The sequence below is a fragment of the Chaetodon trifascialis genome, chromosome 9 (assembly GCF_039877785.1).
Source record: "Chaetodon trifascialis isolate fChaTrf1 chromosome 9, fChaTrf1.hap1, whole genome shotgun sequence".
Classification (NCBI taxonomy): Eukaryota; Metazoa; Chordata; class Actinopteri; order Chaetodontiformes; family Chaetodontidae; genus Chaetodon; species Chaetodon trifascialis.
In genome coordinates this window covers 23053963-23078289 of record NC_092064.1, presented here as the reverse complement: position 1 = coordinate 23078289, position 24327 = coordinate 23053963, and the positions used below count along the sequence as shown (strand labels likewise).

Below are 24327 nucleotides of genomic sequence, written 5' to 3'. Positions count from 1 at the left end.
GTTTAAAATGACAAAGATGAGATATTCAGTTAGCTTGTTTCATCTAAAAACAGTCTAAAACCCAAAGATATTCAGTGTACAAAACATTAAAAACAGAGAAAATCAGCAGATTTTCAGACTAATCAATCAGTCAATGACAAAAAATGATTAATCAGTCATCTGAATTTTGTGTCAGCTCTAGTATGAAGGATGACATTTGAACTTGGACGCACATTAAAGTAACTGCACTAAGCTGAAAATGAAAGCCTGAGAAAGTAATCCAAACAAACAACAGGAAACGACCCTAAATCACAGTGTTTCATGGGTGTAAGGAAATGGATGTTGACATTCAATAGCTGGTAATTACTCATGTTTAGAAAAGCTAGCATGAAAAAAGTCAAACTGCAGTTTTCACCCACAACCTGCTTTAAAATGAGCCTGTCTTCACTTTGGATAAACACCAGAGCGGGGAGATTATCACAGGCAAACATCGCAGCTTTTCTTATTAACACCAGGACAAATGACGCGTGAGCCCACGTGACTTTCTTTCCCACGATGGTTCGAAGTAAAGAAAACAAACAGAGTGCAGCATGTTGCTTCTTTGTGGCTTTGACGGACACGAAGACACTTTCAGGGGAAACTTGCTGAACTTAATACCCTCGCTGTTGTCATCTCTGATTTTGCTCTGAAAGGTTTCTTCTCCCTCCGCGGAGCTCCGTCGGCCAGAGAGAGGCAGACAGACAGATGTTAGCCGGCCGGTTTCAGGATAAAGTAATCGAGGCGAATCTCCTGGGAGGAAGCTGAGAGGCTTTAGAGATGCAGCTGTGATGATGACATTGCTGAGGGAAAGTGCCCCGACCATTTCACACAGCTGCAGAGGTCCCCCATCGCAGACGAGCCACGTTATCATGAGGCTCTGCACGGTGACAGCTGTTTGCGTGAATGTAAAGCAACGAGAACGGGCGCTCCTGTCAGGATGAAACTCTCAGAAGTCGCGGGGGCGCTTTAAAACTCTTAGGTGGATTTTCTCGTCGCAATGTTGCGGCCTCTCGTCGTGACGGTGCAGCTCTCCACGTGTCACTTTCAGGTCATCTGTCTGCTGTGAGGGCGTTTGTTAGTGGCAGCCAGTTCAAGCATAATTCATCGCTTTTGAAAGACTCTCGAAAGTGACTGATTTTATTTGATCCACACTAGCAAAAACAGCCTTGAGAGTTCAGCCAGCTGCAGCTTCAGGCAAGAATACGTCCTAAATGCTCCGACTTGTTCATTTCGGAGCGCTCCAGTTGACTTCAGCGTGAACCTTGACTGCTTGTCCGAATCAGTGATCACGCACTGTGTCACCTATGACCCTGCGTGGTCGAGAAACGATGTGAGCGTTTAGTCGAAGGCAGTTTGTGGTTTATAGAAAGGTTTTAAGGTTCAGCCTCCACACACCTGAACAGCTTCAAATGACTGCAATTACAGCTTGACTTTACATGAAGAGCAGGAGCTTTGGTTGTGAATGAAGCATTTTATCCCCCGGCTTTTGTTGTTTCTTGTCAAAAAGAAGCCGAAGATTGTGGAGCAGATGCTTGTTTAGTAGGTTGAACTTTGGGTCTTGATTGGCACTTTCAAAACTACAAAGGTGGTTAAAATAAATTCATGGTTTGATAGAACTTTGGTGTTATGTTTTGCAGCTTCAAATGTCATTTCCAATGCTTATGATGACATTTTACTCACCACGTTAGCTGCTGAGATCTGAAGATGAGTTATCATGTCAGCGACAGCCTATCTATGCAAAGTTTGCTACAATTAGCTATTATTAGCCACTGCAAGCTACTGCTCCTGCCAGACCAAGTGAGGTCATATCAACTAAACTACGTAGAATTGAGCAACTTTTCATTTCTAAGAGGAAGAATGTTTTATTTCCTCTTTCAGAAGTCACACAATCTCATCTTAAAGTCAAGGTTAAAATGTCAGCTATGGCAAGTACGGCAGGTTTGAGCCAGAAAATCAGTCCGTTGACATAAACATGAGGCAGTTTGGTTAATAATTTAACCGTTCACCTCCGTTTTCTCTTCCAATTAAGTTTTAAGTGTCCAGGAGACCATTGGTTTTTTTTAAGGATGCCGCTCTGTTCCCAGATCACAGCAGTTAACTTAGTGAGTACAATTTTATTAATATGACTGATGGCCAATGTATTACTTCCTGGGTATTAATGTGATTTCTATTCATATCCCCAAAGCAAATGACCAATAAATGAGCAGCAGCGGTGTGGATGCAGCCCTTTAAGAGCCAGACATGCCTCAACTTGCCCTCCTCTATAAGAGCTCCTTTAAAATGAATCTCCCAGCTTTTGGGCCAAACAAAGACGGAAAACATTCCAGCTATGCAGCGAAGTACCTTGCCCCGCACGCAGCGAGCATGCTGGGACCAAGCCACCAAACCCAGCCCTGCTGCTGCTGCTGCTGCTGGACTCCAGCCAGTTGGCCCAGATCTGAAAAGCATGGCTAGTGCTTACATGTGCCCGGGTATGCATGCTATGTGAAAGAGCTTAGATAAAGGTATATTTATCAGAACACATACATGCTCTGCTGCTCGTTCCCACTGCTGTCTGAGCCCCTCCACGAGCATGTAATGAGGGTTTGTTGCTGGGGTGTTAAACAGCAGATATTTTAAGGGTTTGTTTTTTTTTAAGTTCAAAACCATTTCAGTGCTTAGCCTGGCTTCATCTGCACTGTGCTCCCTATTTTATTAACTGACCCCCCCTCCACCGCCCAGTACACAGGTCAGTGAACCAGCTAGAAAACCGACAGACCCAGTGTGCATACGCATGCAACAACACACATGTTCAAACTCCCACAGAAATTATTCCAGCAGAGCGATCTTTGTTTTTCTGATTTGCATCAAGCGTTGTGTGTGTGAGCACAATGTGCAGTGTGATTTTCCAAAACGGGGTGTTAGAAGAGCTCCTGTCCAAAGAACGCAGAGTCAGACACCATCAAGCCCGCCTTAGGGCCCATTAGTTGATTAGTCTCAAATGAACTGGCAGCTATTTTGCTAATCAGTTATCTTGTTTTTCTTTGTCTTATCTGATCTGATCTTTGGTTTTTGGACTGTTGGTTGGATAAAATAATGAAAATAGTTGTTAGCTGAGTTGCAACCCTGCAAGCAGCAAGTTCTTCAGTTTTCTTGCATCCGAGTCAAATTGATGATTGTAACAGAAGTAATGTTAATTTTCATAGAGAGCGTACATAGAACGAGGAAAATGCTTTTACACTATATTTCCAGCATATACCAATATATTAGCGGTATTAGTCGACGTAGGTGAGATGCTCCTGTGACGCTCGGGCAGAGGCCTTGTGGCGGAGTTGTCTTCATCGTCGCATGCAGCTGAGTGACCGCTGCAGTGGCGGCTGAGCTGACATGCAGGCATGTGAGGAATCTGTGTCTGAGGTCTGAAAGGCGAGCAGCTGGAAGCAGAGCAGAGAGCGCGGGGAAGTGGGCGGCTCGCTGCCGAGACACCTGTCCTCAGTGAAAGGCTCCTCTGTAGAGCTGAACAGGTGTCGCAGAGCTGTTAAGCCCTTCACTTGAAGCAAACACACTCTGAATTATAGTCATTTATCCACTGGGGCCGCATCAATGTTAAGGTCATTGCCCAGTTGCCCCTCAGCCTTTCCGCCCTTTTTTTCCCCCAGCGATGAAGGCTTCCTTCCTGCCAAGACTCTTCCTCTCATCAGCTGGTCTGTTTACTGTGTTGCTCCTTTAACCAAACAGCTCAATGACCCGTCAAGTACACTAACTCTCTTGTGTCTCCTGCTCTCGCTCGCAGCTCATTCTCAGATATGTCAACACAGCGTTAATGCGCTGAACCTCCGTCTTCCTCCCTCTGCACAAGCAAACTATTGATCCCATGAAAGGGAGCCGTGCAGGAAGTCGCTCTGTCAGGTGCACGTCCAGATGGATCATTCAGTCAACTTCTTCAGGATGAAGGAGCGCTTGTTTTCTTAGACTTTCTCAGCCCACCAACCACGGAAATGGTCCCGGATCGGCTGATTGTGGTGGTAGATTGACAAGCGGGACACCTCACTTGGCAACTAATGATTATTTTAATTATGGATTATTGTGCAGATGACTTTCCCAAGTAATCGCTTAATCGTCTGGACTATAAAATATCAGAAAATAGTAAAAAGAAATAAGAATTATCTGGTCAATCGCACACAACTTCTGCAGAATATAACTCTAAAGACATAAACAGCTGAGTGGTTCTCACATTGGAGCTTAAAGCCTTGCATTTAATTTAGCAGACGGAGGAATGGGTGACATCTGTACTCGCTGCCAGTTCCTCTCTGTATTTTCATCTTTGCTCCTCTGCTGCTCTTTTATGCGCTGATTGAAAAATCTTGTCATTTATCTCATTGTTGCTCCCAGCAACAGGGGCAGGTTGAAGAATTCACGCTCGGCGAACAATGCAGCCGAGGCGTTTTGAAACAAAAGGAGGCGTTTTGACGTCAGCACCTCGCCTCTCTGAACAAAGAAATCGCATCCACAAAGCAGAGAAGTGGACAACCGCAGGAGGCGCGGCTCTGAGCTGGCTCACAGTCAGGCAGAGGAGGGCACGTCCAGGCCGGGGGCGGCTTGCTGTATTGTTTTGGATGTTATCTACTTGTACTCTTCACAGATTCAGACTGATAAGAGAAAACAGGAGCCAGAGCATGTCTGAGATGCGATTATAGCGGCTGATAATAGAAGCAGGGAGCAGCGATTGTTTATTTTTTGTGAATTAGTGCATGTGTCTGTGTATGCTCATTGTCTGCCAACTGCTCCCTGGCGCGCACACACACACACACACACACACACACACACACACACACACCTAAAAAGCCCTCACCTTCCCTCCCGGTTACCATGGACACAAAAGCACAGGACCTAAAATTGTCACTGCCAATGATGTGCACACCTCACAAACTGACAAATCAGGAAAAGGAGCTTTTTGGCTCGCAGTTCAATGGAAATGCAAATGAGCCGGAAGCAGCGATTCATGTTATATAACGCAGTTTTCTCTTTGGGTATCTGAGGGGAAAGTGACGCATCAATATGGCAACTTTTTGAAGGTAAGCAGCGTCGAGGTAGAAAGTAAAGACGAGGCTGAGAGGAGCAAAAGTTTGCAGCTTCCTGCCTGAGAGGAACACAAGTGACTCATGACACATCAGACTCATGGCTGCGCTTCCCGCACGCCGCTGTGATAACGGTGAATCACAGCGAGGCAGGTCACAGACTTTGACAAGGGAAAATCCAAATCATTATCTCCGTCTTCACTTCGGCGTGGCCTCAGACACTCAGGCAGAGTTCAAGTGATGCAGAAACTAATGTGAGCTTATCAGTTTCACAACATTTGACTCCCAACAATCAATGAGGTTGAGTCATTGTGTCGACACGTGGAAAACAGTTTGTACTCCTCATGATTCTGCAGGATTGGACCCCTCCACCTTCACCTAATTAATGGGTGCGCCACCGAGGGCATTGCACATTTTTTTCCGAAGGTGTTCTTGTGGGATCGGACTAAAATAACTCCCTCACACAGCAAAGCTGATAATGGTTTACCCACACCTGCTATCTCGTGCACACATAACAGGTCAGCTCAAGAGGTGTGTGTGTGAGTGTGTCGTACTTATCTTTGAAGGGCAGTGAAGAAAAAGACAGCTGGTTAATGACTGCAGAGCAGCTCTTTCTGGCGTTACCAGCAGTTTGATAAGATTTTGTGTTCAAAGCACTAAACCAGCGCCTGCAGCGACCCACCGATGAGAAACAGTGATGGATGATCCTTGTTTCTAGACTTACACACAAATCAAGTTTCCATCCACATGCAGCACGTTTTGATCAAGTTTCCAAAAGAAAATGTGCATTAGTGTGCATTTCCATCAACAACCTTCGTCGAGAGCGTTGACATGAACAGTTGGTGGCACTAATTTCCCAGTCGACTTTTGATTGTCCCGCATTTCCACTTGGACATCTTGGAAAATGGACATCGAAACAGATGGGTGGAAACTCACAGGATGCAGCACAATTAAAAGATGTAACATTTACTTTTGAAACTGGATCATTTAACCACATTTTTTAGCATCTTTAACAAGCAAGAACTCATTTAAAACAGATTGAAGCAGGTCGATTGTCAGCAGGACCGCAGATTTTTTTTGTTTTTCATTTCCTTTTCCGGTGCACGGGGTGAACAGGTGCAGGTTAATTAGATCTGTCGCCCATAAGATGTGACTGGGCGCAGGGATTATCTGCGCTGCCCACCTGCTGCTGTTGGTCGCGGTGGAGGCGATGCAGAAATGAGGTGAGATAATCTGCTCATTCTCTGCTCGGACCTGATATAAACAGTTATTGTGGTCTGTTTTTCCTGTAAGATTTCAGCATGGTTGCAGACACTGTGTTGTTTTCCCTCTCAGCTTGTTTACAACTCACTTTTGCTCCACATATTTTCAAAGGAGTGACAGTCACTAAAAGAATAGTCATAATTGAAGGGTGATGAGAGCTGTGTTTCTCTGAGGCCCTTTCCCTGGGGGGCACACAGTAGATCTGCGTGCATTAAAAACAACTGTCTTCTTTGTTTGCTATTGGCTTTGGCATTGAGAGAAGACTCTCATAAACAAGTGAAGTAGTCTGCGTAGGAATTGCTATAAAATGTGATTCACGATTTGAGCAAGCAAAGCAGCAGCTCGCCTGTGCTGGTGCCATGAGCTCATGTGTCTATAGGTGCTGCTAAATCGTGAAACTTTACCTCTAAGTGGCCTCTGATTGATGCCTTGCCTCTGGTGGCTGAGAGTGGAGTAAATTCTCTTAAAGAGAAACTGTCCCTCTTGGCTTCTGGGCTGGGTGAAACAGATCTTGGTGGTTTTGGGACTCATAAAACAAACCCCACGGAGAGCAAAAGGAGGTCGTAACGCTGTGATAATGAGTCGTTAAGCCCTGCTAAAAAGCCATTGGCACATTCCTCTTCATTCTTCCACAGGAGTTAAGACTGTCTTGACAAAAAAATAAGCGTTTTGACACATAATTCACGCTGAAATCCACACCTCGTAGTTTAGGCAGCGTCCTGTGACTGATCCTACTATGGGATGACCTCGTGCACAGCGTCTTAATTGGTTAAAGGGGCATGAAACCTCTGGAAGTAAAATCCTTTTTTAAAATTTAATGGCTTTTTAACACAAAGGCCTTGTGGGATTTTGTGTCAGGATTGATTTTTTTTTACTACTTTTATTAGTACTGTGAGGGAGGATAGCAGTGAGACTCCATTAAAATCCTGTCTTGACTGATGGAGGTTTCATATTGCAAGGTTGCATCTGGCGTCTGGATGCTTGAACAGCAACTTTGCTGATTTAGAAATCTTGTGGGAATCTCACTTAAAGGACAGATTTATCTGCTACAATCAGGGGATTAACATCACCTCCCCATCAATCATCTATAATGATCTGGCCATCAACAATACCTTAGTTCAATTAGAAGTTCATGAAAAGATATAAAATACCTCCTGAAAGCAAAGGAATTCTTTGACATTTTGGGAAATTCACGCTCTTGGCAAGTTAGATAATATCCATCCTCCATATCAGTCATTAGATATAAAGCTAATGTTACAGCCAGCAGCTGGTTGTCTTACCATAGTTTACCTTAAAGACTGGAAACAGTTTTTTTTATATGAATTAAACCATTTCATTTCCAAATGATTGCATTCTGTTTTTATTTATGCTTTAGCATCATTGGGCAATGCTAAGCGAGCTGTTTATGTAATTCAGCTGAATGGTCGCTGGCTACACTTCATATTTAGCAGGCGCATATGAGAGCGACACCAATGTTTTCATCCAGCTCTCAGCAAAAACACAAATTAGCACAAAATGTCAAACTGTTGCTTTAAGTTTGGATAAACATCATGTGCAGGTTAAATAGGAAAATTAGCAGCATGGAATTGTGTAAATTCGGAGCTGACAGATAACAGAAGCTACCTCAAACTGAACACCTGTTTTCTGGATGACACACCTTATTATTGCCGAATTCACATACTGATTGAAAATGCGTAACATCCATTTTCTCGTATTTTGATAGACAGCTTGTACAATAGCCCGAAGCGCATGCTGCTTCCACACTTAATCTGTATTAGTGCTGCGATTTCACGCTGTGCTTCTTGATGATTGTGACTGCAATAGCTGATTCATTAATGCTGTTTGAAGGCGACTGTGTCTAGTACTCCTTTTCCAATGCCATATGCATACCGTTGGCAGGCTGCTCTGCTTTTAATAGGCCAGGCAATGCCTTGGCAATCTCAGCGCCCCTCCGTCCACTGCAGGCATTCCACGGGATTAGCGTGGCAGCTCCTCGAAGCCGGCCGCCGTCGCTGCAGATCGCCCTTTTGAGCAGAAATCTGCCCTCTGAAGCTGAGCTAAAATTAGAGCAGCCATCTGTGATTAAAACAACTAAAATTCACACGTGCCTGGAGAAATTTATGGCTTGTAACTGCTTCCATTTGGGCTGAGTTGGTGAATAACAGTTGATCTCGCTCTTGTTCTTTCGCATCATTTCAGTCTTCGCCAACGTGTGACAGTGTGTAGTAAAATGGAGAGTGGGGTATTTCTCACCTACTGCAACCTTGACAGCAGCTTTTAGCACTTTTCCACAGACCAGTAGGTGCTTCTCACATGCGCGACATGTTAAAGCTCAGGACTTTCATTGATCTCCGGGCGCAGTCCTCCACCCACCCCGCCCCTCCACAAACCACCCTTCAACCAGATCAAACGTAAAGCGTCTCCTTTCAAGCCCTCCTTTCCTTTCATGTACGCAGTGCAGGCCCTCGTGCGTGTGGCTACGCCTCCGTTATGGTGGTCTCTTTTTGCTGTGTGCTGCGTGGGTGAGGGCGACTGCATTCATGCATGCATGAGCTCAGCGCCCTGTACCACTGATGGGACAGACGTATTTCTCTCAACCCCCCCGCCCTGTGCCCAGATCAGCTGCAGTTAATGAAAGTGGATTGATTTTCCTGTACCTCCTGCACACAGCGTATAATCTGGGGGGGTGAAATCGACCAGGAAAACAAAAGATCCTACAGCGTTCTATTACATTTGCAGTTTTATTTATTTGATTGCCGGCCAAGCACAGTAAAAAACGATCTGTCTTGGTACGAAACGGCATAACTGGGACTGAAAGCCATATAATTTCAATCAGTTCTTTCAAGGAAATATGCTTTTTTTATTCCTTCTTACCAAAAGTTTGATGTGAAGATTGACACCACTCTTATTTCTATATGGTACCATAAAGCTAACAGGCAGTTAGCTTAGCTTAGCACAAGGTCTGGAGAGAAGGGGAAGCATTAACACAATTTATGTGTTTTATTTAAACAGTACACATGACAACATGTTAAAACAAACTATAAAAAAGACTATGTTTGTTACCTGTGAGCAGAGTCAAGTTTTTCCCCGTTTCCTGTCTTCACGCTAAGCTATTTAAGGATTAAGGTAATTGGCTGCTGGCGGTCGCTCCCTGAATATTCAGCTAAACTCTTGTGCACATTTTGTGAATAATGTTCTTGTCAAGACTTTTATACTGGGCAGGTGATGTGTGGTAGATATAAAGCTACAGCCTGCAGCCAGTTAGCTTAGCACAAAGACTTGAATCAGGGAGAAACAGCTAGCCTGTCTCTATTTAAACGGGGGAAAATCCACCTATAAAGCTCACTAATCAACTTGTTTGTGTAATCTTTGTAAAAACAGTCAGATAGTGCCAAACTTGCAGTTTCCAGACATGAGATTGGCATCAATCTTCTCATGGAAGTCCCTGGAAGCAGCCAATAACCTTATTTCCCCAATTATTCCTCTAAATGTCTATCATAAACAAGTTGAATTTATAAAGGCTGTAAATATCTAAAGGCAGCAGAAAGAAACAAAGATGAGCTGGATTAGCATTTCATGTTATAACCCTCCCCTCTCTGATAAGGACTCTATGTCAAAGCCTGATCGCGCTGATGGAAGGAGACAGTGCGAAGGGATTATAAATACTTGCAAGCGCTGTCTCCCCTCCTCACACACTTAAGGATGGATTATGGCATCTCACAGGCTTGCGCTCAGCCTACAGATGGCTGCTCCTCCTCCCTCTGACCCTCCCTCCACCTATTCATCCATCCTTCCTTCCTTCCTCTCCCCCCCTCTTCCTCTTACTCTGTTTTTGTATCCCGCTCGTCCTCTGGCAGGTGGCTCTTTCCTCCGTGGTTTGCTATCATGGCAGCGTGTCTGTGTCGTACCTCTGGCGATTTGATGAGTCGTTGTCTAATTGCTCGCAGATTCTAACCGACTGATTTCGCCTCAGCAGTTTCTCACAGCTGCTTTTTAACTCACACAAGCACATATTTCCATCCAGGAAATGTGGGTCTGCTTTAAGGAAAGAGCTAAATAAACTCATAACATAAAAACACGACAGTGTGTAATTATTTGAGGCAGGATAGTATTTGTACAGGAGCATGGGTTACATCCATTATTATGCAGTATATTCATAATGTTCATATTGCAGTCTCAATATAGTATTCAGTATGTATTTCTTTGACAACTGTCCAGTCTTTCTGTGTTGTTAGAGTTTGCCTGCAGCCATGTCTGTGTGATGCTTTTGTGCTGGCAGCCAAAAGCGTTTTAAAGAGATATTCGTCCTGCGCCAAAAGATTATATGGGATTTTGCAGGTATAATGTAACGAATGAATCAACTTGGATTTTGGGTTGTTGTCCGGTTAAAGTATAAATCAGCTCCGTCAGAGTTCTTAAACAACATACAGTACGCAGTCATATGACTCTTTATCTGCCGCCAGTGCTTGTGCAAAGCTGACATTTAAGAAAAACAAACCGAGAATTTGTTAACCTTTGGAAGCTTTATAGCTGTGTGAACTCGCTCACAGATGGCTTGTGCTCACAAATGTCAGCACGGTGAGGCGAACAGCAAGGAGAAATGAATATCATTACATAAGCGATGATGGCATGAGCGAGGATGGCCTCAGGTGTCCTGACCGTCAGGATGTGCAGTGTGTGTTTGTGCGGTCGTAAAATTATCTCTGCGTAGGAATATTACAAAGGAGAGGAAACAAAATCCCAGCAGCTTTCTTTTGTTCACGTTTTGTAGGTAGTGTCAGTGTAGATCACACTAAAAGCATCGTTTTAATGGTTTTTCTATCTTGGTCCACGTTTGGTCCCAGCGAGTGTGTTACATGGGGTGCTGGAGATGAAGCCAGGGAAAGAGGCCAGACATCCACCCACACACACACACTGTACACTCTCATAGTAGTGCTTTTCTTCTACTTGCATCTTTTTTTTTTTTTTTTTTTCTTCAGTTTTGGCAAAGCAACACAATAAAAAATAGTATTCGTCTGGATAAGGAAGCATAAAACAGATTTTAAACCACACTTAAAAGTTCTGATTTGTATGAATCGGCCCGCGTTTAATCACCACAGGAAGCTGTTTAATTTTGCGCCTGTCTTTCTAAGGTTGTCTGACACTGAGTCAGATGTAATTTACTTCTGGCTTGTTGACAACCATGACCTGCACTCTGTCAGCCATTGTTACTTAATATGAAACAGCTGTCAGTGGCTGTTAGTGACGAGCAGAGGAAGTCAGACGGGATTTTACAGGTGTCATATTATGGACAGGCGTCTGCTGAAGTCAACAAACAGGTTCCTGAAATCTATCAGAAACTTTATTGTAGAAACGTATTAAAGGAAATAAAATCTTCTTTGCAGCAGAGTAGAATCAACAGATCAGTTAAGAATTCACCTTTGTGCTTTCTGGAGAATTCAAACGATAAATAAAGTGGGGGAAAAAACCCTAATGTGTTTGGTGTTAGGTGAAATATGGTCAGTAATTAATGACTTTATTAGTAAGGACAGAGCACATTGGAACAAGATTAAGCCCATAGATGACCTTTAAATTACAGGAGGATGGCAGGTTGTACAAGTCCCATAAAATAGAAAAGAATATCCTCTTTTCAGTTTCTCCTAAGGATTTAAGTATCCACCACGTAACTGGCTGAAAGGCTTTGCAAGGTGGCCAACAATAAGCTATACAGAAAGATGTCTGTTATCCTGCAAGACTTTGTGTCTAACTTGCTTTTGTTTTTGTGAATCAACAGATGATAGCAATAGCAACCAGTTCCAACTTTGGATTAGTGTTTTATATACTTATAAAACATCTTAAGCCATTACTCACTGACCAATAATACTAGCTGTCTATGATTACCTACTGTGACGCACTGCACATTAAGCTAAATGCTAACATCAACATGCTCACAATTACAATGCTAACGTGCTGATGTGTGGCTAGGAGGTATAGCATTTATCGTGTATCATGTAGTTTAGCATTTAAGCATGCTAATGTTAGCTTATGCCACACTGGTACCATATGAGATAGCCCAGCGGAGACAGAGATTTTGGATATTTAGTGCTAGCTATTGGAAGACATGACCACAAAGCGTAGTTCAGCATGGTAGCAGGTGACTTGTTGGTTGACATTAGCATAGTCTTCCTATTATCAGTAGCAGAAGACAATGTCACCGCAAACGTCGGAGGGGGCTTATGCACATACAGCAAACCCCAGGTACAGACAGCTTATTTTGTCAGTATTAAATCCCACACAAGAAGCTGTCACAGCATCATTCGCGTGGATGTCCCACACAGAAAGCCTGTGAAGGTGCAGTCAATCCACCTGTGGGCGGGTGTGTCATCACACTCCTGTGAAAGTAGGAGCTGCTCCTCCCTTCTCAGACAAACAGAGGGCTCGACTGAAAGGCAAAGCAGCCGTGGGCGAAGGGAGCTCTGCGCTCACGGTGTATCGGGTTCCATAGGTGGAAACACCACCAGCCTCCACCCCCGTCAGTCGAACTTATTCAGGGGCCACTTTAGTCAGCACTGACCGCTCACATTAGAGCTAATCCAGCAAGTCGTGAGGATGAGAGAAAGAGCTTCTGCAAGCCAAACACCTTCTGCAGCCTCATAGTCGAGGCAGTGAGTGCAAGTGGTTTTAAAGAGGGATTGTCAGGCGGTTTGAGAGCCTGCAGAGGCTGCTGGGAGGGGTCCTTACACCTTTAAGCTGTGACCCAATTCCATAAGGACTAAAACTTTTATGCAAAATTAACAATGCAGAAAGATGACAGCATAATACTGAATTAGTTTTCTTCTGCACGCTATTGTTCCAAATTGCTTGAGCAACAGAAATGTTGAGCTACTCGCAGGCAGTTCCTCAATTTTCATTTGGAAGAAACGAAAACAAATTGTGGGTTGTGGTGAGACAGCTCCGGAGACAGCTGGGAAAACATAAAAATAAACTATTAAATCTTTGGAAAAACATTTCGCCTTCTCTTTGTGAAGTTTCCATAATTAAAGTGCAAGAGCTGTCCAAAATCACACATAATTTTAAAGTCGGCACAAAACTACTAAGTAAGCTATAGTTACACATTCACTATGACTTTATACAGTGCTTTAAATAGTATTAGTATGTGGTTATTGGTTACACTACTGTCAAAAATCTGTTTCAACATTTGCATTCAGGTTAATTTGAGTATTCAGCTTTGCCTCTTACTCGTATATCATTTAGTTAATGCAGTGGAGCCACAGTACTTCATCTCCTCTTTACAGGACAGTCACACTTAAGTTTTGAGTCGTTTAAGGCACCAACAAAAGATTGTTATTAAAGAAATAGTTAGACATCTCAGGACACATGTCTTTACCGTAAATATGAGGCTACAGCCAACAGCTTGTTAGCTTAGCTTAGCACAAAGACTGGAAACGGAGGGAAACAGCTAGCCTGAGTCAAAATCCACACCTCTAATTAACAAGTTACACATCCTTTGAATGTAGGTGAAAAGTTTCAATGTTGTTTCAACAGTCCAAAATCCAGAAATATTGAATTTGCTTTCAGGAGGAAAATTTGCAGATTATCAGTCAGTTTCTATGATTGATCAATCGTGAAATTGTTGCAGATTGTGTGTTGGCTATTAGTCGCACACTGTACTTATTATTGTTCACAATAGGTGGCTCACAAGAAAGAAGTCCTGACTGCACACAGTCTTATATAAACTCAAATATATACAAACTCAAATCCAGATGGATTTGGGAGATTACAGGAACTCTATCTGAGATAAAACAAAATTCCTGTTTTCTCCCAACTTCCTGAGAGGAGAGGGAGGGAGTTCGGTTTCAGCTGTGAGACCAAATGCCAGCACGGAGGGCACCGGTGGAATTTAAGGTTTTGTTTGTGTATATAAACGTTGATCCTGGTTATAACTTGAAAAGACACAAAGGGTTTAGCGCGAGGATGAACATGAAAGCTGGCCGTGAGCTCCAGCAGGAGATAAGTTCAGTCAAGGCTCCCGATGCTATCTGAGTCAATGAGAAAATACCTCATGTGACAGAGGTCTGTTTAAAGTGCTAATGTGCTGCAGATTTGTTCTCTCCTCATGCTTTTGATTCAGTTTGTTTCGTGTGTCTTGACAGCCCTGCCCGCTACAATGGCAAGCACAGAGGGGTTTGTTTAGTCTCCGGGTTAGTTAATATAGAGCAGATTTCAAGGATACTCCGTGGACTCCGTCACCAACATGTGCCCTCCTGCAGGCCATTCGCTGTCGCTTGAAAAACACCCCTTCTCGCTCTGCACCGGTGAGATTAAACCTGAGGGGATTTGTAGTCTCACCGTCTGCCTGTCAGGAGCCGTGCGCAGAGTGACGAAGCATGTTGTGACGGCAGTCCTCGTGGTATCTGCTGCATGAATGGTTGGCTGTTTAATCTGAGCCTGAAAAGAAGATTTGAGGCCGGGGGAGAGAGGGGGCAATAAGAGGCGAGAGGGACTCCAAGGCGATGATGGCTTAGACTAGGGTGTGCTTTTCACCTGCAGAGGGGGGAATGTGGTTTCCGCACAACACAATGTGATAGCTTTGTGAATTTGAGGTGATTTAGACACGATGGTCTCTGCAGCAGAGCAGCCGTAGAGCCTCCACTGAGCGCACAGAAGGAGGCATGAAATTTTAATGAGGCGGTTGTATTCTGCTGTATGCTGTCCAGCCCTAAGCTGCTCCCGTGCAACACTTGTTTATCGGCCTGGATGTTCGTTGACGAGGGTGTGAACTGTGGTCAGAGATCAGTAGCAGACTAACATTTGTGTGAAACTTGTTTTAAAAGAGGCTGGCTGTGAGGTGCAAGTTCCCACTTGCGATGGTGTACACAAAGGAGTTTTCCCTTTGGGCTTAGTGTAACAGTTGTGTTTATCCTTTAATGACTGCATTAGGGCGGCAAACTAATGGTTAATGCCTGCTGATTAACTTCTCTATTATTGTTCCGATTAATCTAGAGCCCAAGGTGACATCTTCAGGTGCTTGGTGTGTCTGACCTTTTTCAGCATATAGACGAGGAAGTCCTCACATTTGAGAAGCTGGGCCCAGCAAACATACGCGATTTCTCACGAGCGCTTTGAGGGAATTTCTTCAAATTTGGCACAAATGTTCACTTGGACTCAAGGATGAACTGATTAGATTCTGGTGGTCAAAGGTCAGTCTGGCCACACACAACACCTTTTTGACAGCTCAATAATTTATATGGTCACATACTGAATTGGTGACGCTGATCTTGAAACCGTGCTGATGGTAAAGATCTCCTCTGCTGCTGGTTGAAGGTGTGTGTGAAGCATCCACGTTTTACAGTTTGTAGCTTCTTTGCAGCAACATCCATATTTGAGTCATTGTCATCCACCACAAGCTCAATGGTACTGCTGATGTTGATCTTCAGGTGATTGTCGTTGCACCATGTGATGAAGCTCTCCATCAGTCCTCTGAACTCCTCTGTAGAAATAGTCTCCAAGTGAAGACAGCAAGGTGGTAATTCTAGTTTATCACTATGAGCTGAGTATCTTTGGGCTTTGGATTACTGGTCAGACAAAACAAGACATTTGAATCCTGCCGGTCATTTCCGCTCACTGCTGACATTTTGTTTTTGTCAAAATAGTCGATTTATTTGAAAAACTTACAGCTCTGTATATGATGTTGACTCTCTTGTTTCGACTCGAAAGCCCTCAGTAGTCGGGGAAATTGTTTGTTAGGGAAGCTGGATGGAGCTGAAGAGGAGCTGTGCTTCACATCGGCTCCACCTTTCACTGCTAATGTGCTGTCACAAAGCGGCAGCGAGTTTGTCTCACGAGCGACCAAGAGAGTCGAGCGGTATTATCAGCAGTGGGGCCGGACACACAAATGTGTGGCTGCGGGAGCTTCTCCGCGACCAGGGGAGGAATCATCCTGACAGTCTGTGACTAGGCTGTTTTCGCCTGTCTGCCTCTCTGTGCATCAGATACGGGGCCCGAGCTAGACGGGGGCCTCTGGCTGTCCCCTGTCCGGAGCTGAGAGCATGTCGCTTCCCATCTCCTCTTGCTGTGTGGTTGTCGGACAGGCAGTGCTCGCTGTACCTCTCCCTCCACAGTGTGAGATGATTCCTCGGTGATGGCGATGAGGACTGTAAATGACTTCACACTGCACACGAGATGCTGACTGGGCCCTCCAAGCCTCTAATCGATTGACCCTCTTTTACAGCCCACTGTGGCTTGTTAATTGGTCTCCAGCTCCCTGCTGACACAGTGACCCTAATGGAGGAGAATTACTGCTGTCTCGTCATGCATTAACCTCCCTCCTCCACCCCCCTTTCATCAACCCTCCCTCCCTCCCTCCCTCCCTCCCTCTCAGGCCTAACCTCTGCTCCCACCCCCCCTCCAGCACACTCCCTGGTTTCACAGCAGCTGGGTAGACGGGGTGAAGAAGCACACGCACTCACGTCCCATCACATGTCCCTGTGCCTCTGGGAGCTGCGGTCAGGTGACACTGCAGCCAACCAAATTAAAGCACCAAGGGGCAAATGCTTACTGTTTGCACACTCTTGTCCCTTAATTAGTTTAAACATAATTTAGGCATGGTGGTGGGGGTATGAGAGACCTCATGGTATGGGAGGTCAGATCAAGCTTCAGGGCATGTGACGTTTGAACAAAACACTTTTGTGTGCATCCCTGTTGTCTGAAGCCGTAGGTTTCATGGGAAAAACAAAATAAATATCGAATAAATATCATTTTCATGAAGCTACAGATTCCCTGGGTGATAATCCAGAATGAAAATAGTAGCCCTGGAAATGAAGACAGTCTATGAGAATATCGCTGATCCACAACCAGCAGGGGGGCTCGAGACAGTCGTGACACCGCTGACGTCTGGAGAGTTCAGCCACCGATCTCTTCTCTGTTTCTTGAACTAACCTTGTGTGTCCGGATAGGTTTGCCGTGCAAGCGTAGACTCTGTGTAGCAGCTCACCCCTAGTGGCTGCTACCTCCATTATTTACAAGTGTGAATATTTCATGATGACATCAGGGTAGGGACGTTGTAAGAGGGGCTGCCTTAATGAGCTGTGGCACTCGCTCATCTGGCCCCAAAATAGGGCAGTGAGGGCTCCTCCGTGGCGCCGCACAAACTGCGCGGGGGTCTGTCGTAAAACGAGAGTTCAGCTCTTATTTGGGGTTAAACTGCTTGAGGGAGGAAAAGAACAAAAACTCCCTCTCGCAGTAGCAAACCAGCAAATCGTCATTTATTTTCTTCCTGAGGACGAGCCTCGAGCAAGAAGGTTTGCACGGCTTCATTCTCAGGGAAACAGAAGCCTGTCGAAACTAGCACACAACCTGCGAAACAGGGTCAAAAATTAAACACTGCGAGCTGGGAAAGAAGCAGAAAAAGCAGCCGGGAATGGATCATCAATCATCCCTTCATGTATTATAAATAAACCAATTGTAGTTTTGTAGTAATCTGAAATCTATCTTAAAGCCAGCGTCAAAGATCTGACTTTATCGTGCAGTGTGTGTGTATGAGTGTGTGCTTGTGCGCCATACAGTGTGATGAGTCAGAGAACTTCTCATATTAAGAGTTTTTGAGGAGACAGAATAAAACTAAGGGCAAAGCAGCGCTGCGCTCACAGACTGTCACAGAAGTGCCTTTTAGCTCTGGTTGCTCTCTCTCAGGGTCACAGTTAGTAATCTCACCGGAGGCTGAATGCGATTTAAAAATGGCTAATTCTGCTGGTTCAGACAAACAGTTTTTGTCCGCAGTCATCTTTTATTCTGAGTAATTCCACTGATAATGAAACGTTTCTTCTCTTTTGTTGCAGTGAGGGCGTCTTCAAGTGTCCAGAGGATCAGCTGCCGTTGGACTATGCCAAGGTATGATTTACACCTCACAACAGACATTCGTGCAAAATTCACAACAGTAACACTGTACGGGCAGTAGGCTGTACTTCAGCACTGCAGTGATTTGAGCTAAATGCTAACATTGGCATGCTAATATGCTCATAATTGCAATGCTAATTTACTGATGCGATGCAAGTAAGGTGTTTACTGTGATCGCCATCTTAGCTTAGCATTTTAGCATGCGCACATACAGCTTTTCAGGTATTTGATCATAAACCAAATTAAAACTTTGACCTGATGGTGGCGCTAAATGTAAAGACAAAGTTATTGCGGTCATTTCTTACATGTATGTGAATATCTGTACCAAATTTCATGGAAATCCATCTAATAATGGTCAAGATATTTCACTCAAAAACACACAAAGGAAAGTTAAAGAATCACCAGAGTCAGTAGGATTCAGCCTCTGGGGATCATGAAGTTTCAGTCCCGACCCGAAAGGAGGACCACTAGCCTGACTGGAGATGCTAAAATATGAAGCAAATGAGGATCAAAGTACAAAAAATAAAACCCCCCAAGAATCTGATGAAAGTGATATAAAACTGTTGAAGACTTGGCAGGAACAACAGAAAGATAGTCAAATTACAGGTGCAGCAAAAATGTAAATAAACATTTGTGTGCTCTGGTCCAACCAGAAAAAAATGCAAATCAGATAAGACGAGCAGCTCAGACGGTGACACAAATATAATCCTGCTGCATTACATCTAGATGAAACTGAGATATGAGATGCACATTGGCAGATTTGAAGAGAAAAGCACTTTCAGGATGGTGAAATAGACTTTAAAATGTTACTATAAAGAACCGAGCATTTGTTCTGGTGAATCTCTGGATAGCATATAAGCAATAATTATTAACCCAGACTTAGAGGCTGCATTTCATTTCATTACAGTGGGAAAGCAGACCGCTCAGCTGATCTGAACCACTTCTTTTTTTTCCTCAAATAAATCCTTCCCAGTCCAGAAAAAGAGAGCTGTATCTTAATTTCAACTGAGCTCTGCTTCTCTTTGTTTTTTAAAGGCGGTTAATCAGATTGTGCCCAGAGGGGGGAAGATAGTGACTAACTGTATTCAGAGTCAGACGATGTCTCGCTCCCACGTGATGCCGCCGTAGTAAAGTGAGGATCGGGGATTAATTCTGAACTTTGCATGAGAGACCAATAAATGATCGCCTCTGTTTCTGAGCAGCCTTGAGCAGAGAATGAAAGTAGATCGCTGTGTGTGATGTTTCCATGCAGCTAGTTAGCATTAGCCTGAATTAGCCATTAACCCAGAGCTGCAGCAGGATCGGCGGGACAGCAGTGCAGGTCTGCATGCTGTGCTGAGAGCGATGAGGACGCCTGTAATAGCGGGGACTCCCCACGGGAAGGATGTGCTCATGGCACACCTGTCAGACGTTGTTATTTACCCTCACAGCCTCCCGGTCGCCTGCAAATTACCCCGTCCTGGTGGTCTACTGTCAAAGTTATTGTAATGCTCGCTGCACTCTGTCCTTCAAAAAAGTGCACAAACACAACCGACAGAACAAGAGTGTTGCAGTCATTAAAGGATTGTGCTGCTGCTGTAGTAGTAGTAGTAGAAGTAGTAGTGTGGGACTAACAATGGCTAAAGCAGACGGAATAAACCCCCAAGTTGGAGCTCCAAAGAGCTTAACCCCCCCCCCCCCAATCTGCCTGGGACTAAGTTATTAAAAGGTCATCATTGCCGTCTCCCTGCAGATTCCAAGACTGGAACAATGAGAGAGTGTTTCAGGTTGCTTCAGAGGATTTTTCCCTCTTTGCCTCTCCTGAAAGAATGTGATTATGGCAGCAAAAAAAAAAAAAAACGTCTGCTTCTACTGTGTTAGTGGAGTGCAGCAAGTCAAGCATGTGTTTTAATGTTAGATATATCTGTGCTTCTGCAGAGCACATTTAACAGGCTGAGATCACACTTAAATGCACCTATTTATCCGTCTCCCAGCACAGCAGCTAAAAACAAGGAGCGACGCAGCTATTTGAGATCTGTGTTTTATTGCAGATGATTTTCCAAATGGCTCCCATGTTTCCGTGCAGAGGCACGTGAGCGCAGTTGGGCTGTTACTGAGCCGTTATTTGTTTAGAGGGCTGTTGTGACATTTTGAGGAAGTGGCTTTTCTTGTTTGACCAGTGCTCTGCTCGTGTGACAGCATGGGGGGATGGAGATGCAGAGCAGAGCTGTAAATCCTCAGGACTGCGTACTGTAGGGGAGGATTTGGGGTGTTTGTGCAGAAAACTGACTCATCCCCATCGCTCAGTGACCGAGGAAGAATGAATCTTTCCCTCTGCTCGCCATCTCTCTCTCTCTCTCTCTCTCTCTCTCTCTCTCTCTCTCTGTCTCTCAAAGGTCCCAGAAACCCATAAACTAACTCATTATCACTGCAGTGGCTGAGTCGACTCACTGCTGCAGTTTTCTAACACAATCAGTTTGACTGCGTGTGCGTGCGGATGAAGGATTCTTCCTGCAGCTCAACATTCAGTCTTGTGTCGTCGCAGGTCCGTGACCCTCCTCCCGAGCAGGGTGCCCACTCGTTTCCTTTCATTAACCAAAAAATATTGAAGCATTTCCTAAAAAATGTGAGAGACAGAGAAGGCAGGAGAGGAACAGAAGCAATCTGAGCTCGTAGGCGAATGATTCAGACAAAACTTCAAAGATATGACTGGTTTCATTTTTGTTATTGTCAGTAGATCCCACGCAAAGACCACAACCACAAATCCATTAGTCAACCTGGCTCTTCTACTGTTTGTGACCCTCAGCCTCAAGCCCATTTGTTCCTACTGAAGACTTAACTTTAAGCAGCTCGCAAATATATATGTATTTTCTAAAAAAAAAAAAAAGTAATTAACTTCCTATAACAGCTGGACTGAGTGAAACAGGACTGAAGAGTGTTTTTGTTGGGGACTAGTTTTGTATGTACATCAGCAGGATGACGCTGTACAGCTCCCATGTTCATGAAGAAAATGCCACCCAGTGCACCAGTGTGACCCAGTGGTGTGTTTTTAATGGTTTTTGGACAGCAGTGGAGGATGGAGGATGGTTTTTATTGGACAGCAACAGTGTGCCGTATGAAAGTGGTCTTTTACAGTCTTCCATCAGGTGAGCTCATGCTGCTTTTCCTCTTCAGATCTACCCGGACCCGGAGCTGGAGCAGCAGATTCTGGCGCTGCCCATCCGCTGCATCCACAGCGAGGAGGGCTGCCGCTGGACCGGCCAGATGAAGCAGCTGCAGGTGAGACGCTTCGATATTCTCTCACTTCCTGTATCTCCTCCTGACGCCCTTCCTCACCTCGTGTTGTTTTCTGCCAGCGTCCTGGCTGGTCGCCCAACATGTGGGTGTGTGTGTGCGCGTCTAATGCCTCTGCGTCGCTGTCTCCCCCTCAGGGCCACTTCTCCACCTGCGCCTTCAATGTGATACCCTGCCCCAACCGCTGCTCCGTCAAGCTGACGCGCCGCGACTTGCCAGACCACCTGCAGCACGACTGTCCCAAGCGCAAGGTCAAGTGCGAGTTTTGTGGCAGCGAGTTCACCGGCGAAGCCTACGAGGTAAACACCATCTCCACACCTGTTTTCATTTCTTTTTTTTTTGCCTCCTGTTGCAACACGGCGGGAGCTTGACGTAAACAACCCAAAGAGCCACCTCGTAATTTCCACTCCTATATGAAAGACGTCTTTGTGAAAAGCAGCGGGAGAGGCGAATGCACGTGTTGCCTTCAGAGACTGGTTGAAATTACACGTGTGTTGGCAGAGGGAAAAAGCTTTGACTGGGTCTTTCATACTGATGGACCTCTCACTAACACCTCCTCTACCACGCTGCCCCCTCCTCTGTTTACTCTGGCCCACATGGTCCCCCATCTGCACACAGTTACACGGGCATTAATTCACCTTTTGGCTCTCACACTGGAATTATACAGTCGTGTTTGAACTGCGCATCATTCTTCCACCACTGCTTGAGTATCAGAACCGGTACTCTTGTAAACACTTTACTTTGTGTAGTATAAATACTTCTATTCTACTTAAAGTGTCATTCCTTAAGACCCTACAACATAAAACAACACTATCTGTGCAGGAACTAGAATACAGACACCGTGTTGTCCCCTTCGTTTGCAACCATCGTGTTGGACAGACGTCCCTACGTTGGCCCTCTCAGCAGCTAATTGTTAATTTTTGAGGGTCTGCAGTGCAACACCTTGTTGTTTTATCATTGCTGAGTCCACCTTCCGCCTCATTGCTTCAGAAAAAATATGTAAAGTTTGTTCATTTAAAGGCAGTTTTCAGCCATGAACACTGCGGTACATAAACTGCTGTTTCTGCATTATTTGTTGCATGTGCTGGCTTAATAACCCAGCTCTGATTTGTGATCCCTTTCTATCCCAGAACCACCAGGGTGTGTGTCCTCAGGAGAGTGTTTACTGTGAGAACAAGTGTGGGGCGAGGATGATGCGTCGTCTGCTGTCCCAACACGGCATGGCCGAGTGTCCCAAACGCACACAGCCCTGCAAGTACTGCGGCAAGGAGTTTGTCTTCGACACAATCCAGGTCGGTTTCACACACCCGTTACCGTCAGCATTTCCAAATTCCCCTAAATGTTACAGAACTAACTGGCTCATATTTGGCACGATGGAGCCAGTTAAGTGCCAGGATGTGTTTCCTCCCAGAATGTGACTCCTGTCAGTGTCGTCGTATCTGTCATCCGTCCCGCATGTGGCTCACAGAGGGTTTCCATGCTGCCATTCATGGTGTCTCTGTCCTGTAGCAGCTGGATGTTAGTCTGAGCTGCTGTCTGGGCTTTTATGTGGAAGCACCTGCTTCTGAACACATCTGGCCAGAGGCTGAGAAGTCGTGCTCCCCTCCCCCACATTTTGGAGCCAAGATGGAAAAACCGAGTCTTGTTTGATTCCCCAGTCATTTATTTTTTTCTTTGCACAGTTGGACAGTAATGATATGATGTTCAGGGATTCTTTATGGCTCACTAGTTTCATGAGATCGTAATTTGCGTTCCATTTTTTTCACTTATTTCACATCGACTCCATCTTAGGGCTGCAACTAATCATTGATTTTATTGAGAGTTGCAACGATTAGTCAATTAATCGATTGTGAGAAAAATAATAAAACTATTTTGATAATCAAATAATTGAAAAGTCATTTTCAAGTAAAAATGCAAAAAAAAATTGCTTCATCAGCAGATATTTTAGACATTCTGCTTTTCTCTGTTTTATATCATTATGAATTGAATATCTTTTTTTTTGTTTTGGACTGTTGGTCAAGCAAAACGAGACCCTTGTAGACATGATCTTGGACTTTGAGACACTGAGATGGATATTTTTCACAATCTTCTCACATTTTATAGACAATACGATTAAGTGTTGAATAAAAAAAGATGAATTGATAATGAAAATGATCATTAAATTCAGCCTGGTAAATGCAGCTGCATTGATTTGCGGAGCTTTTTGTGTGTTTTTTCCAGCTTTGTCCTGACATTTTCTGTGGTTTCGGGCTGCACGATTAGTTATTTTCGATATTATGGCCTCGTCTATTTTTGCCGCCTCATTTTTAATACGACACATATTTTTAAAATCTTACAAGGATATTTTTTTCCCGTGCAACCATTAATTTGTGACCCCGCTGTGCAGCATGTGTCCTTCCCACTCGTCAGTGCGCATAGTAACGCTCTCCCCGACTCCTCTGCAGAACCACCAGTACCACTGCCCTCGGTTTCCTGTCCAGTGCCCAAACCAGTGCGGCACACCCAACATCGCCCGAGAGGATCTGGCTAACCATGTGAAAGACAACTGCGGCAGCGCGCTCGTTCTCTGTCCCTTCAAAGACGCCGGCTGCAAACACAGGGTAAGACTGACCTGCGTCCTTTCAGCCTGAGGAGGAACCTTTCTGTTAACACTGCTGTTGTTACATGCTAATCTGCTTGTTTGTTGACAAGCTTGTTTCCATGATATTCCCTTCATGTCCTTGCCCACTGTGTCCACAGTAATGATATTCTGAACATACAGTACTGTGCCTGCCTGTAGGGTCTATTTTAATGAGAGCAACACTTCTATATTCTGACAGCGCATTTCTGTCTATTTTTGAAA

General features: G+C 44.6%; 1 protein-coding gene across 1 annotated transcript in view; it reads left to right on the top strand.

The window, feature by feature from the left end:
• Window positions 1-24327, top strand: part of traf4a (tnf receptor-associated factor 4a) — a 36341-nt gene that overhangs the window by 7988 nt on the left and 4026 nt on the right. Inside the window, exons 2-6 of the mRNA XM_070970764.1 lie at window positions 18155-18206; window positions 21366-21470; window positions 21623-21784; window positions 22616-22777; window positions 23930-24085. Of these exons, the coding sequence (XP_070826865.1) occupies window positions 18155-18206; window positions 21366-21470; window positions 21623-21784; window positions 22616-22777; window positions 23930-24085 (637 nt within the window). The remainder of the gene's footprint in view (window positions 1-18154; window positions 18207-21365; window positions 21471-21622; window positions 21785-22615; window positions 22778-23929; window positions 24086-24327) is intronic.